This window comes from Prionailurus bengalensis, chromosome C1 (assembly GCF_016509475.1).
Source record: "Prionailurus bengalensis isolate Pbe53 chromosome C1, Fcat_Pben_1.1_paternal_pri, whole genome shotgun sequence".
Classification (NCBI taxonomy): domain Eukaryota; kingdom Metazoa; phylum Chordata; class Mammalia; order Carnivora; family Felidae; genus Prionailurus; species Prionailurus bengalensis.
Genome location: NC_057345.1, coordinates 42,362,750 through 42,374,855, shown reverse-complemented (window position 1 = coordinate 42,374,855; position 12,106 = coordinate 42,362,750). Strand labels below are relative to the sequence as shown.

The window sequence follows — 12,106 nt, the reverse complement described above, 5'->3', positions numbered from 1 at the left end:
ATTTATGTTTAGATGTTTCAAATGTATTTTAAGACAAAAATATTTTTATGAATCGTCTTGATATTTCCTTCACATTGAAGATTAGTTTTTGATTCATTTATAGGTATTTTAAGTTTTACAATTATATATTTTATTTGGATTGTATTATATCTTTTTATCTGATTTCTGAGTTTAATTTTAATAAATTTGAAATGCTTTCCAATATGCAATTATTTTTCAGGCTCAACATAACACAAGAATGCTAGCTACTTATGCAGCTATTGATCCTAGAGTACAATACTTGGGATATACTATGAAAGTGTTTGCAAAGGTATTTATTAAATAGTTAATGATCTGCTTTGTTATAATACTCAGTTAAGATGATATATATGGATGTCAGACTTGTGGCAAATATCTTCTCAGCTTTACTTGGCTGAGCTTTTATTTTATTATTATTTAAAAAAAATTTTTTTTCAACGTTTATTTATTTTTGGGACAGAGAGAGACAGAGCATGAACGGGGGAGGGGCAGAGAGAGAGGGAGACACAGAATCGGAAACAGGCTCCAGGCTCTGAGCCATCAACCCAGACCCTGACGCGGGGCTCGAACTCCCGGACCGCGAGATCGTGACCTGGCTGAAGTCGGACGCTTAACCGACTGCGCCACCCAGGCGCCCCTTTATTATTATTTTTAATGTGTACTTGTTTTTAAAGCTTATTTTTTTTATTTTGTGTTAGACAGTGTGAGTGAGTGGGGGAGGGGCAGAGAGAGGGAGAGAGAGAATCCCAAACAGGCTCCATGGTGTCCGTGTAATGCAGAGCCCACTGTGGGGCTCAGTTCCACAAACCATGAATTCATGACCTGAGCCAAAATCAAGAGGTGGATGCTTAACCAACTGAGCACCCAGATGCCCCTGTTTATTTGTTTTGAGAGAGAGAGAGAGAGGGCAAGTGCACGTGCTGACACTTGTGTGTAGCAAGGTAGGGACAGAGAAGAAGAGAGAATCCCAAGCAGGCTCCACACTGTCAGCACAGAGCCAGATGCAGGGCTCGAATTCATGACTGAGATCATGACCTAAGCCGAAATCAAGAGTTGGATGCCCAACCAACAGAGCCACTCAGGTGCCTCATTACTTATCTGAGCTTTTAAAGGGAAGCACTCTATTAAATGGTTTAAATTTATACCTGTTAGAGTAGGGTGAGTCTTCTTAGTTTTTTCCTGTGTGTGCTCTATTCCTATGTGCAATACTTTCGTAAATTTCTCAGTGGAGTAAAGATTTTCAGCCCCAGGTCTGGGAGTTGGCATATCATACTGAGTTAGGTAAGAATCTCTGAGTTAGGAAATCTGAGATTTGGGTCTAGTCATAAGTTTTTCTAAGAAAACAAAACAATAAAATGTTGTGTTTCTTCTATTATAACACTTATAAACTGAATTCTGTTTTCTTGTTTTTCACTAAGTGTGTAAACTCTATGAAGATGGAGACCTGTATCCCCAGTTTAGCGTACCTGCTTTGTGGTAGCTATTCAGTAAACAGTTAATTTTGTGAATGTGTTTGTGGAAGACTTCTAGTAGTGGAGTGAGTTGGTCACATTTTCATTTAGTAAAATCCACTCTTCCAACAGGAAGACATATTTGTTTAGATATTCCTTTAGCATGTCTGTGGACAGAGATCATCTTAGAAAAGAATGATGGAGTGCCTGGGTGGCTTAGTTAAGCATCCGACTTCGGCTCAGGTCATGATCTCACAGTTTGTGGGTTTGAGCCCCACATCGGGCTCTGTGCAGATAGTTCAGAGCCTGGAGTCTGCTTCAGATTCTGTGTCTCCCTCTCGCTCTGCCCCTCCTCTGCTGGCACTCTTTCTCTCTCAAAAATAAATAAACATTTAAAACAATTTTAAAAAAAGAAAAGAATGGCATTCAGACACATTCTCAAATCGTATTTGATATGGCTACTTTTGGATTCACCTCACAGAATAATTTTAGCATGACCATTTGCAACTACGTGGATGGAACTGGAGGGTATTATGCTAAGTGAAATTAGAGAAAGACAAAAATCATATGACTTCAATCATATGAGGACTTTAAGAGACAAAATAGATGAACATAAGGGAAGGGAAACAAAAATATAAAAACAGGGAGGGACAAAACAGAAGACACTCATAAATATGGAGAACAAACTGAGGGTTACGGGAGAGGTTGTGGGAGGGGGGGATGGGCTAAATGGGTAAGGGGCACTAAGGAATCTACTCCTGAAGTCATTGTTGCACTATATGCTAAATAACTTGGATGTAAATTTTAAAAAATAAAAAATAAAACAAGTTAAAATTAAAAAAAAGTAATTTTAGCATGATGGGTCTGTACTCTTGTGGAGTTGTGGCAATGAAACTTAAAAGTGTTTCATATCAGAAATCATTCCTCTCCCTTTATATGTCAGCTAAAGTCTTAGTGGAAGTCTCTGAGGATTCTTTCATGATATTTTTCAATTAAAAATTTTGTTTTGAATAGTCAACTTATTCATGTGTTTTGAATTTAAAAGGTCTAAAGGGATTTCTGCTGGAAAATCTCTTGTCCACACCTGTCTCCTAGCTAACCAGTGCTTCTTGCTGGAGGCAACTGGTGTTAAAAAGTTCCTCTGTGCCTTCCCAGAAATATGTCAGTATAAGCAAATACTTAAATTTCTTATCTCCTTTTTATTACAGGTATAAATATACTGAAAACATTGTTTTGTATTTTGCTTTCCTCACTGAATAATAGATAGAAATTATTTTCTATTAGTATACTAGAGCTTTTTTGTTCCTTTTTTTCTTCCTTGTTCTTTTTTAATGGTGACACCCTGTTCCATAGTGTAGTCATCAGTTTTTTAAAACCTGTGCCCCACTGATGAGTCTTGTTTCTATTTTTTTGCTGTTAAAATAGTGCTATAATAAAAAAAAATTTTAAGTTATTTCACATGTTTTTTGGTGTTTTTGCAGGATAAATCCTTAGAACAGAATTGCTAGGTTAAGTAAGATATACTTTTGTAATTTTGATATTGCCAAATTATTCTTCATAGATTTTATGCTAATTTATACTGCCATCTGTAATGTACAAGAGTGCCTGTTTGCCCATCCTCATAATAGTTTGTTGTTAGCTTTTGGATATTTGACATTTTGACGGGTTAAAAAAATAGTGTCTTCATGTAGTCAGTACTTCTGCATGGAATAAGATTCTGAAGTTTTATTTTCAATAATATTTCTGTTTCTTTAGCGATGTGACATTGGAGATGCTTCCAGGGGAAGTTTATCTTCATATGCTTATATCCTTATGGTGCTGTACTTTCTGCAGCAGAGAAAACCACCTGTTATCCCAGTTCTACAAGAGGTAGGTTTTTAAAGTGTAAAGGAGTTTCTTGTGAAAATTGATCTACACATAGTAGATCTTGTGTAGTTTATGAGATCATGAAGGAATTTTTCCAGCATGGACAATTCTGAGTTTTCTTCTTCCTTCATTATAATCATATAATGAACTTTTTTGCAAAATTCATTATGGGAGAATATAGACTACCAAAAGAATAATAGATGAACAGAACTATTAAATATCTTTTGCAACAGTTTTGTATTTCACAGTATTAGAGTATTGCAGATGATTATGGAAGTCTTGTAGCCATCGATGAACTCATACATTATATCATCTCAGATGCAAATATAAAGTTTCTTCTCTCCATGGTATTCTCCCTTCCCCTGCCTGGAAATGAGGTTTGGTATATTCTTGTGTATACTTTGATCAACTTTGTGAATTTTTGTTGAGAGACAACCCAAGGAAATTCTTCCTCATCTCTGTAAGGGTATGTTAATTGCAGTAAGTGTAAGAGTGTACATCAGAAGAAACAGATTGTACTCCTTTTCATTCAGATTTGGTGACTTAAGGATTCTCTTTTTGTAGCCAGTTTATACTCTGTTATAGATTTAAGGGATTTCTTAATCATCTGTCTTTTCCTCCTCATTCTTGGCACAATGTGTATTTGCAAGCATTAGGGAGAATCCAGTTCTAATTTCTTAGGAAAGTGTTTATTTTCACATAAAGAGAAGAATCAGTTAGAATTGCTTGGCAGTTCACATATTCTGACTTCACATAAACCGATAGTCATGGCAGAAAAGAAAATCACACAATAAGCAAGCCAAATGGTGAATGTCAGATAGCCCTAGTAAGTTTTAAAAAGTTCTAATGAATGTCATGTGCTTATAGCAGCATTTCCTTGCCCCTTTTTAAGATAACAATGGAAAGGAATCAAAAATTTCAAATATCCTTTCTTGGCAGAAAATTTTAAGTTGCTGAATTTATGTTGAATGATGTGGTTTTTGACAAGGTTGTTCACAGTAGGATGCTTAAAATTTATCATGAATTAATGAGGCCTGACAAGGCCAGGATCATTCTCTGTATTAGTCCCTTGTTAACGGCTTTAAATTTGGGCATCTTAAATGCATTATTGCCCAGGAATACCATAGCAGCCATTTACTATGATTTGCTATGACTTCGACAGAATACCATGACTAAAATGGAACACAAAATTTGTTTTCATGGTGGTTTGTCTATGTTGTGTAATTACATTACCCATGAATGAGATACCACTAAGGTAGCACTATATAATGGAAAGAGCAGGCGCATGATTTTGGAACCAGAGATACCTGATCTGAATCCTAATTCTGACATTGTGGCTTTCAAAAAGTTGCCTAACGGCCACTAGTCTGAGTTTCATCAACAGTAATAATGTAGTAGTATTATTTTAGTATTGATATAAGGTACAGAGAAATCGGATGCTTTTGCATATAGTGGGTGCTAAATGGTGCATGTTTTATTATCATCATCATCATTAGCAGATTTTTAAATATTATTACTGGGAAAATATAGGCAGGACTATAGTAGCCAACTTCAAGAACTCTCCCATTATCTGCATAACAGTGCTTGATGAAATGAGAGGCAGTCCATGGAATGTTTTCCATCATAATGAGCTCTGATTGTGGGGGGCTTTGTGATACATATGAACTGATGATATATGGATTTTGCTTCTGGCATTTTTGCTTGTCATATGGGACCCCATTGTCCATTCTTGGCATCATTTAAGTGTTGGTCATTGGCATCGATCAACTTTTAAGGGTAAGGATATGTTTAATGAAGATGATGATCTTTGACTCCATTTGTAATTGAACCTAGACTTGAAGTGACTGGGTATAAGTAATGTTCTACTAAGTGTATTTTTCATGGTTAACAGTACAAAGTTATGTAGGTCAAAAGGAGCTTTCCTAAGAGAATGATTTTGCTGTATTCTAGAAAATCATCGTAAGTAAAGTACATTTTCATATAAAAATGCTAAAAAAGAATTAGGGAGTGTTTTCACACTTGATACTGTGAACCATTATGTTTTCTTAGCTTATATCAACTTAAAAATTGCCATTGAATGGATGAATCTTGAGGGCAGTATGTTAAGTAAGATAAAACAGTCGGAGAAATATGTGTGATTCCACTTAAGTGAGGTAGTCAAATCCAAAGAGATGGAAAGTGGAATGGTGGTTTTCAGGGGCTAGGAGAGAGAGGAAGAGGGAATTATTGTTTAATAGTTTCAGTGTTTCATTTCTTTTCAGTGTTTCATGAAAAGAATTCTGTGGGTGGATGATGGTGATGGTGTACAACAATGTGAGTGTGCTTAATGCCACTGAACTGTACACTTATAAAATTTATATCATAATCATTTGTTGTGTGTATTTGTTATGTGTACACATAACATATCATTATGTTATGTGTAAAAAAATTGCAATTTAAATATAGCAGTAGAGGGGCACCTGGGTGGCTGAGTTGGTTAAGCATCCGACTTTGGCTCAGGTCATGATCTCATGGCTGGTGAGTTTGAATCCCCACGTCGGGCTCTGTGCTGGCAGCTCGGAGCCTGGAACCTGCTTTGGAATCTGTGTCTCCCTCTTTCTCTGCCCCTTCCCTGCTCGTTCTCTCTCTCTCTCTCTCTCTCTCTCTCTCTCTCTCTCAAACAAAAATTAAATATAGCAGTAGATACTAAAATACTACAATTAAATATAAAAGTAAATATGGAAAACATACAGGGTCACTCCTTGTACAAATATGATTGAGATGTGTCATGAAGTTTTAGAGGGAGTACTGAGTGCTTGAATAGAAAATGATGGTGTTGAGAGAGAGAAAGAGAAGAGAGAAATGGAAAGAGTAAGTGTGTGCGTGTGTAAGAGAAAGGGAGGATAGAATTAATGCTTTTTCTAAGGGCTGAAAGAGTGGAAAGTTAGAAAATGAAATATGAGAGCTCATAAAAAAAAATTGGCAAATCAGTGATTAAACACCTTCCAAGGCCCACCCCCCAGGGTCCACTTCCTGTGTTAATCAGCCAACATAGTTGAGTTTGGATCACGGTGGTTACTCAGAAATAAGAATTGTATCAAAAAGAATCAAGGTCTAAAGTGGTAGCTTGTATTATTTTCCATGTAATATCTATAATAGTATCCATAAGGGTAAAATAATCTATAAGGGTAAAATATTACACTTTGGCTCCTTTGAAGCCTTCATTTCTTTTTTCAGGGCAAGATCCCATATCTTTTGTTTTAGATATCAATATCTGTAATTGCCAGGCTCTCCGTTGTTTGTTTTATGAAGTGTCAGAATTTATGGTAGATAAGTGGTAACTGTATTTAAGTTACGTATAAATAAAAAGCAACTTATTAGCTTAAGTTTCTGGAAACTTGATCACTTTATGAACATGCTTTCAGAGTAAATATATTCATTCAACAAACATGTATTAAGTATTCTCTATATGACAGGCTGTGATGTAGTAGGAATTTTGGCTCCAGTGGAAAGTTACAGGTTTTGCCTACAAGGAACATAAAGCTGAGAGTGAGATTAGATGGGCCAGACATGTTAATTTTGTAAATCACTATACCATCTAAAATGGAAGGGGTGATGAGGGAGGACCACCTTATCTGATGGTTTTGGAGTATTTTCTGGTAAGCTCTGGGGACTCATTAGTATACATGTGAGAAGTGAGATAAAGAAAAATGGGGTATGTTTCCTGTACTCAGGCTTCTATCAGTACCTCTGCTTTTTATCTGTTTTACCTATTAAGCTTCCAGGAAGGTTGCATTTTAGGAGAAGTTTCTACAGCTTAAGAGGAAAAGAAAAAAGGAAACAACTGACCTAATTAATCTAATCTCTCATTTTCATTGAGAATACCTAAGGGTTTAAGAGGATAATTGTCTTATCCGGAATCACTACTTGGCAGGACTAAGACTAGAAATGAAGTCTGCTGACTGTGAACCTATTGCAACTTTCTACTTTATTGCATCTTTTTTTTAAAAAAAATCTCATGGGATACTTTTCTTCTAGTAAAGTAGCATTACTCACCGCCCCCTTCCTCTCCTTGGTTGGGACAGTGAATTATTATGCATAATTAATCATAAAGCTTTTGGGGGCACATGGGTGGCTCAGTCAGTTAAGTGTTGGACCCTTTGTTTCAGCTCAGGTCATGATCTCACAGTTTGTGAGTTCAAGCGCTGCATCAGGCTCTGTGCTGGCAGTGTGGAGCCTGTTTGGGATTCTCTGTCTCCCTCTCTCTCTCTGCCCCTCCCCTACTTGTGCTGTCTCTGTCTCAAAAACAAAATAAAGCCTTAAAAAAAAACATGTTTAAAAAAAATATCAGGGGCACCTGGGTGGCTCAGTCAGTTGGGCGTCCGACTTAGGCTCAGGTCATGATCTTGTGGTTTGTGGGTTCAAACCCCACATTGGGCTCTGTGCTGACAGCTCAGAGCCTGGAGCCTGCTTCGGATTCTGTGTCTCCCTCTGTCTCTGTCCCTCCCCCACTCATGCTCCGTTTCTTTCTGTCTCAGAAATATATAAACATAAAAAAATTTTTTTTATCATGAAGATTTTACAATTTTTATGAAGATGTCAGGGAAATCTACCTAATTTTCTCTCTAAAGAAATCAATGCCCAGGGACTTTTCAGCTTCATCTGACACAGATAACTGATTAAAAGTACTAGACCCCTTCCCCAAAACAATCAGTTCCATTGATTTCTTTTGGGTGTACATATCAATAGGTATTATGTGTTTCTGCATCTATGATCCTTTGATGAAAATTCGGTTTTCATTGTTTTTTTCTTTAGTTTTACTTCCTTATTTTTCGGCTGGATGTGTTTGGACAGGCCAAATAGATAACATCAGATGTGTCAATTTGGAGAGTCTCATGCTTTGACCTTCCAGATACATTTTATTCATTAATAACTTGGCATCAAATTATACTATCCTGACATGTTCCTTTTGGAAGAAGTATTTCAATGTGTCTTTTATAGCTACATTCTGAAATGATTTGAGAATACTTAGGCTTTTGGGTTGGATGACTTGAAATCTGATAATAAAATTGTTTTTGCAGATCTTTGATGGAAAACAGATTCCACAGCGAATGGTTGATGGATGGAATGCATTTTTCTTTGATAAAACAGAAGAGCTGGTAATTTTTTCGTAACCTTTATGTTACAGAATGCTCACTGATACATGTTAGGATTTGAATAATTTAATAATTTTACTTGTCCATATTTTGGGTAGGTATTGACATCTCTCTCTCTTTGTTCTCATTTATAGAAAAAGCGTTTACCTTCACTTGGAAAGAATACAGAAACGTTAGGAGAGCTTTGGTTGGGACTGCTTCGCTTCTATACTGAAGAGTTTGATTTCAAGGAATATGTAATTAGCATTCGGCAGAAAAAGCTGTTGACAACTTTTGAGAAGCAGTGGACATCCAAATGCATTGCAATTGAAGGTAATCATTTAACTGATATTACCTGAGGAACAAAATAAAACAAAAAGCTAGAGTTTCATTTGGGAAGGAAATTGAGGGGAGAACTAAAACACATTAGAATTTGGAAGATTCTTCCTCTTTTAATCTATAATTTTTAAAAGAATAATTTGCTGATTTGAATGGTCTGAGTTATATAGTATTAGACTCTAGTTATGGCTCCTAAGTTTATGTTATAGTGAACATAATTTTTAATTAAAAAATAAATATTTCTTTTCTAGATCCTTTTGACTTGAATCATAACCTTGGTGCTGGAGTTTCTAGGAAAAGTAAGTTTGAAATATAGAAATCTCCTGTTTTTAAAGCTCTCTTACACATTAAGGTCTGCATCTTTATTATTTTCTTCTTTTTTCAATAGTGACCAATTTTATCATGAAGGCATTTATCAATGGAAGGAAACTTTTTGGTACCCCCTTTTATCCACTCATTGGCAGAGAAGCTGTAAGTTTACATAATTTGAATTCTGAATATTTTTTCTTATAAGAACTGTTCTTTGTAATACAGGAAGCCTTATCCTGTTTTCAAGTTGGTGTTAGGAATAGGGGAAAGAGATGATTATAAGCTCCCTGTATTGTTTTTTTATTGCACTTGTCATAGTCCATAATGAGATACCTATTTGCTAAATGTTGTGTATTTGTTAATCTGTTAAATTTTGTCTCCCTCATTAGACTGTAGCTCCATGAAGACAGGTCTCTTCACCGTCATACCTCTAGTACCTATCGTAGTGCCTGGCACATAGGATGTATCAGATAAGCATTTGTTGAATGAGTGAGGGTAGATATTCAAGAGTCAGTATCCTTAAAGTTTGAATTTTTTTTTTTAAATGTGTTTTAAAAACACCTTTTTTAATGTTTATCTTTGAGCGAGCGAAAGACGGAGAGAGAATGCTCGAATGGAGGAGGGGTGGAGAGAGAGGGAGATACAGAATCTGAAACAGGCTCCAGGCTCCAAGCTGTCAGCACAGAGCCTGATATGGGGCTTGAACTCACGAACCTATGATCTCATGACCTGAACCAAAGTTGGATGCTTAACCGACTGAGCCACCCAGATGCCCCTTTAAATCCTAAATTTGAATTGTTGCCTACTGCCCCTCTTCCATCTCTAGAAGTCTTTTTTTTTTTAATGTTTATATATTTATTTTGAGAGAGAGAGAACAGGGGAGGGACAGAGAGAGAAGGAGAGAGAGGGGCACCTGGGTGGCGCAGTCGGTTAAGTGTCAGACTTCAGCCAGGTCACGATCTCACGGTCTGTGAGTTCGAGCCCCGCATCAGAGCCTGGAGCCTGTTTCCGATTCTGTGTCTCCCTCTCTCTCTGCCCCTCCCCTGCTCATGCTCTGTCTCTCTCTGTCCCAAAAATAAATAAAAGTTGAAAAAAAAAAATTTAAAAAAAGGAGAGAGAGAGAGAGTGTCCTAAGCAGGCTCTGCCACTGTCAGTGCAGAGCCTAACTCAGGGCTCGATCTCACAAACCTTGAGATCATGACCTGAGCCGAAATCAGGGGTTGGGTGCTTAACTCACTGAGCTACCTAGGTGCCCCTTATCCCTTGAAATCTAAATGAAAATACAAACAGAGAGGACAGCACCAAAGAAATACTTTATTATTTGCTGAGGCTTCTGCCCTAATTTTGGTGTAGCCCTGGTAAGCTGAATTTGATGGCATGGAACTGAGAGGATTCCTTTTACCTGAACTGGGTGGCATAGTGTTTCCAGTTCTTCTTGGTCTCATTCTGTTTTTTTGCTTGCTTTCTAATGGGAGGAGGTCTAAGTTTCACAGAAACTTCCAAGAGAAGCAATCTCAAGAGAGAAGAAACTGTGTCTCTACTATTGCCTAATTAATATCCTCAATCTTGTTCAGTACAATTTCCACTCTCTTTTTTTGGGATGTAGGGTAAGAAAAGTAGAAAAGTCTAGAGCTTTATTCCCTTGGAGCATTTTTTTTCCTACCTTTTGGGGGGTGATAATAATTATAATGGAAAGAAATAAAATAACAGTAAAATTTGAAATGCCACAAAAGTTGTATAAGAACAAAAATGTCAAACAAACGGAAAATCCAACAATAATTTTACTAACATACTTATTAAAATAGCAATAAGTAAAGAGCACAGTCAGATCAGAACAAATCTGATGATGCACTTATAAAACATTTTACCTGAAAATTGTGGGAATTCCAATTATTAGTGTGTGTATATACATATATATACATGCATGTGTTCCATAGAACCCAGCAGTTTCATGTTGTCAGACTTTTTAGTAGAATATTAAATTAGAATACTTAGTAAACTGGAAATGTGCTAACTTTAGTCTATGAATATAAGATTTTAGTAACTCATAGTAACTCAGTATGTTATAAGCAGTTCTAACAGATATCAGTCTTTGGTCTTGAATATCATTTGGTATAAAAGTCAAATATCGGTTTGGGGCCTATCAGAAGTCTGGGCCTATGAGTTGGCTAACCATTTTTTGATCGAATTTTTCCTTTTTAAAAGTTCATATATAGTATTCTATGGCTTGTGTATTCTAGTCTGTTTTCCTTTGACAGGCATTTAGATTGTTTTCATTATATCAGTGTTACAACTGATGCTATTAAAAAATACCCTTGTTAAATAGTCTTTCATGCTTATACTTGCCATAGTAAAATTTATTCTTTCAATGCATATTTATTGAATTCCTACTTGTACTGATTTCTCTGCTATGTACTGACAAGGCTTATAAGTATACAAAATAGATGTGTTTCATTCTTACACTAATGAAAATGAAGACAAGTATATTTTCTATTCATCTTTTTCACTTATGTACTCCCACTTCAACTATTCTACACCATCAGGTCCTCTACTATACTGACCCATTTTCTCCCATTCTGTCAGCTATCTTCTGTCTTCATTTTTCTTCCTATTCAAGTTAGATTTCCTGGTCTGTTCTCTTGCATATACTTTCTTTATTTTTCCTTTTTTTTTTTAACTTAAATTTTAGTTAACATATAGTGCAAATGTTGGTTTCAGGAGTAGAATTTAGTGATTCATCACTTACATATGCTTATCACAAGTGCCCTCCTGAATATCCATCACCCATCTAGCCCATTTCTCACCCACCTTCCTCCATCAACCCTCAGTTTGTTCTTTATTATTAAGAGTCTCTTATGGTTTGTTTCCCTTTCTCCTCTCCCCCCATTTTTATATGTTCATCTGTTCTGTTTCTTAAATTCCATGTATGGGTGAAATCATATGGTATTTGTCTTTCTCTGACTTATTTCACTTTGCATAATGCATTCTAGCTCCATCCACATTACATAT

General features: G+C 36.2%; 1 protein-coding gene across 16 annotated transcripts in view; it reads left to right on the top strand.

Moving 5' to 3' along the window:
- TUT4 (terminal uridylyl transferase 4) overlaps positions 1–12,106 on the top strand; it is a 136,891-nt gene that overhangs the window by 106,501 nt on the left and 18,284 nt on the right. For all 16 annotated transcript variants that reach the window (XM_043574972.1, XM_043574982.1, XM_043574981.1 and 13 more), the window contains 6 exons: positions 221–310; positions 3,225–3,338; positions 8,396–8,473; positions 8,605–8,782; positions 9,040–9,087; positions 9,177–9,259. In XM_043574972.1, coding sequence (XP_043430907.1) covers positions 221–310; positions 3,225–3,338; positions 8,396–8,473; positions 8,605–8,782; positions 9,040–9,087; positions 9,177–9,259 — 591 coding nt within the window. The remainder of the gene's footprint in view (positions 1–220; positions 311–3,224; positions 3,339–8,395; positions 8,474–8,604; positions 8,783–9,039; positions 9,088–9,176; positions 9,260–12,106) is intronic.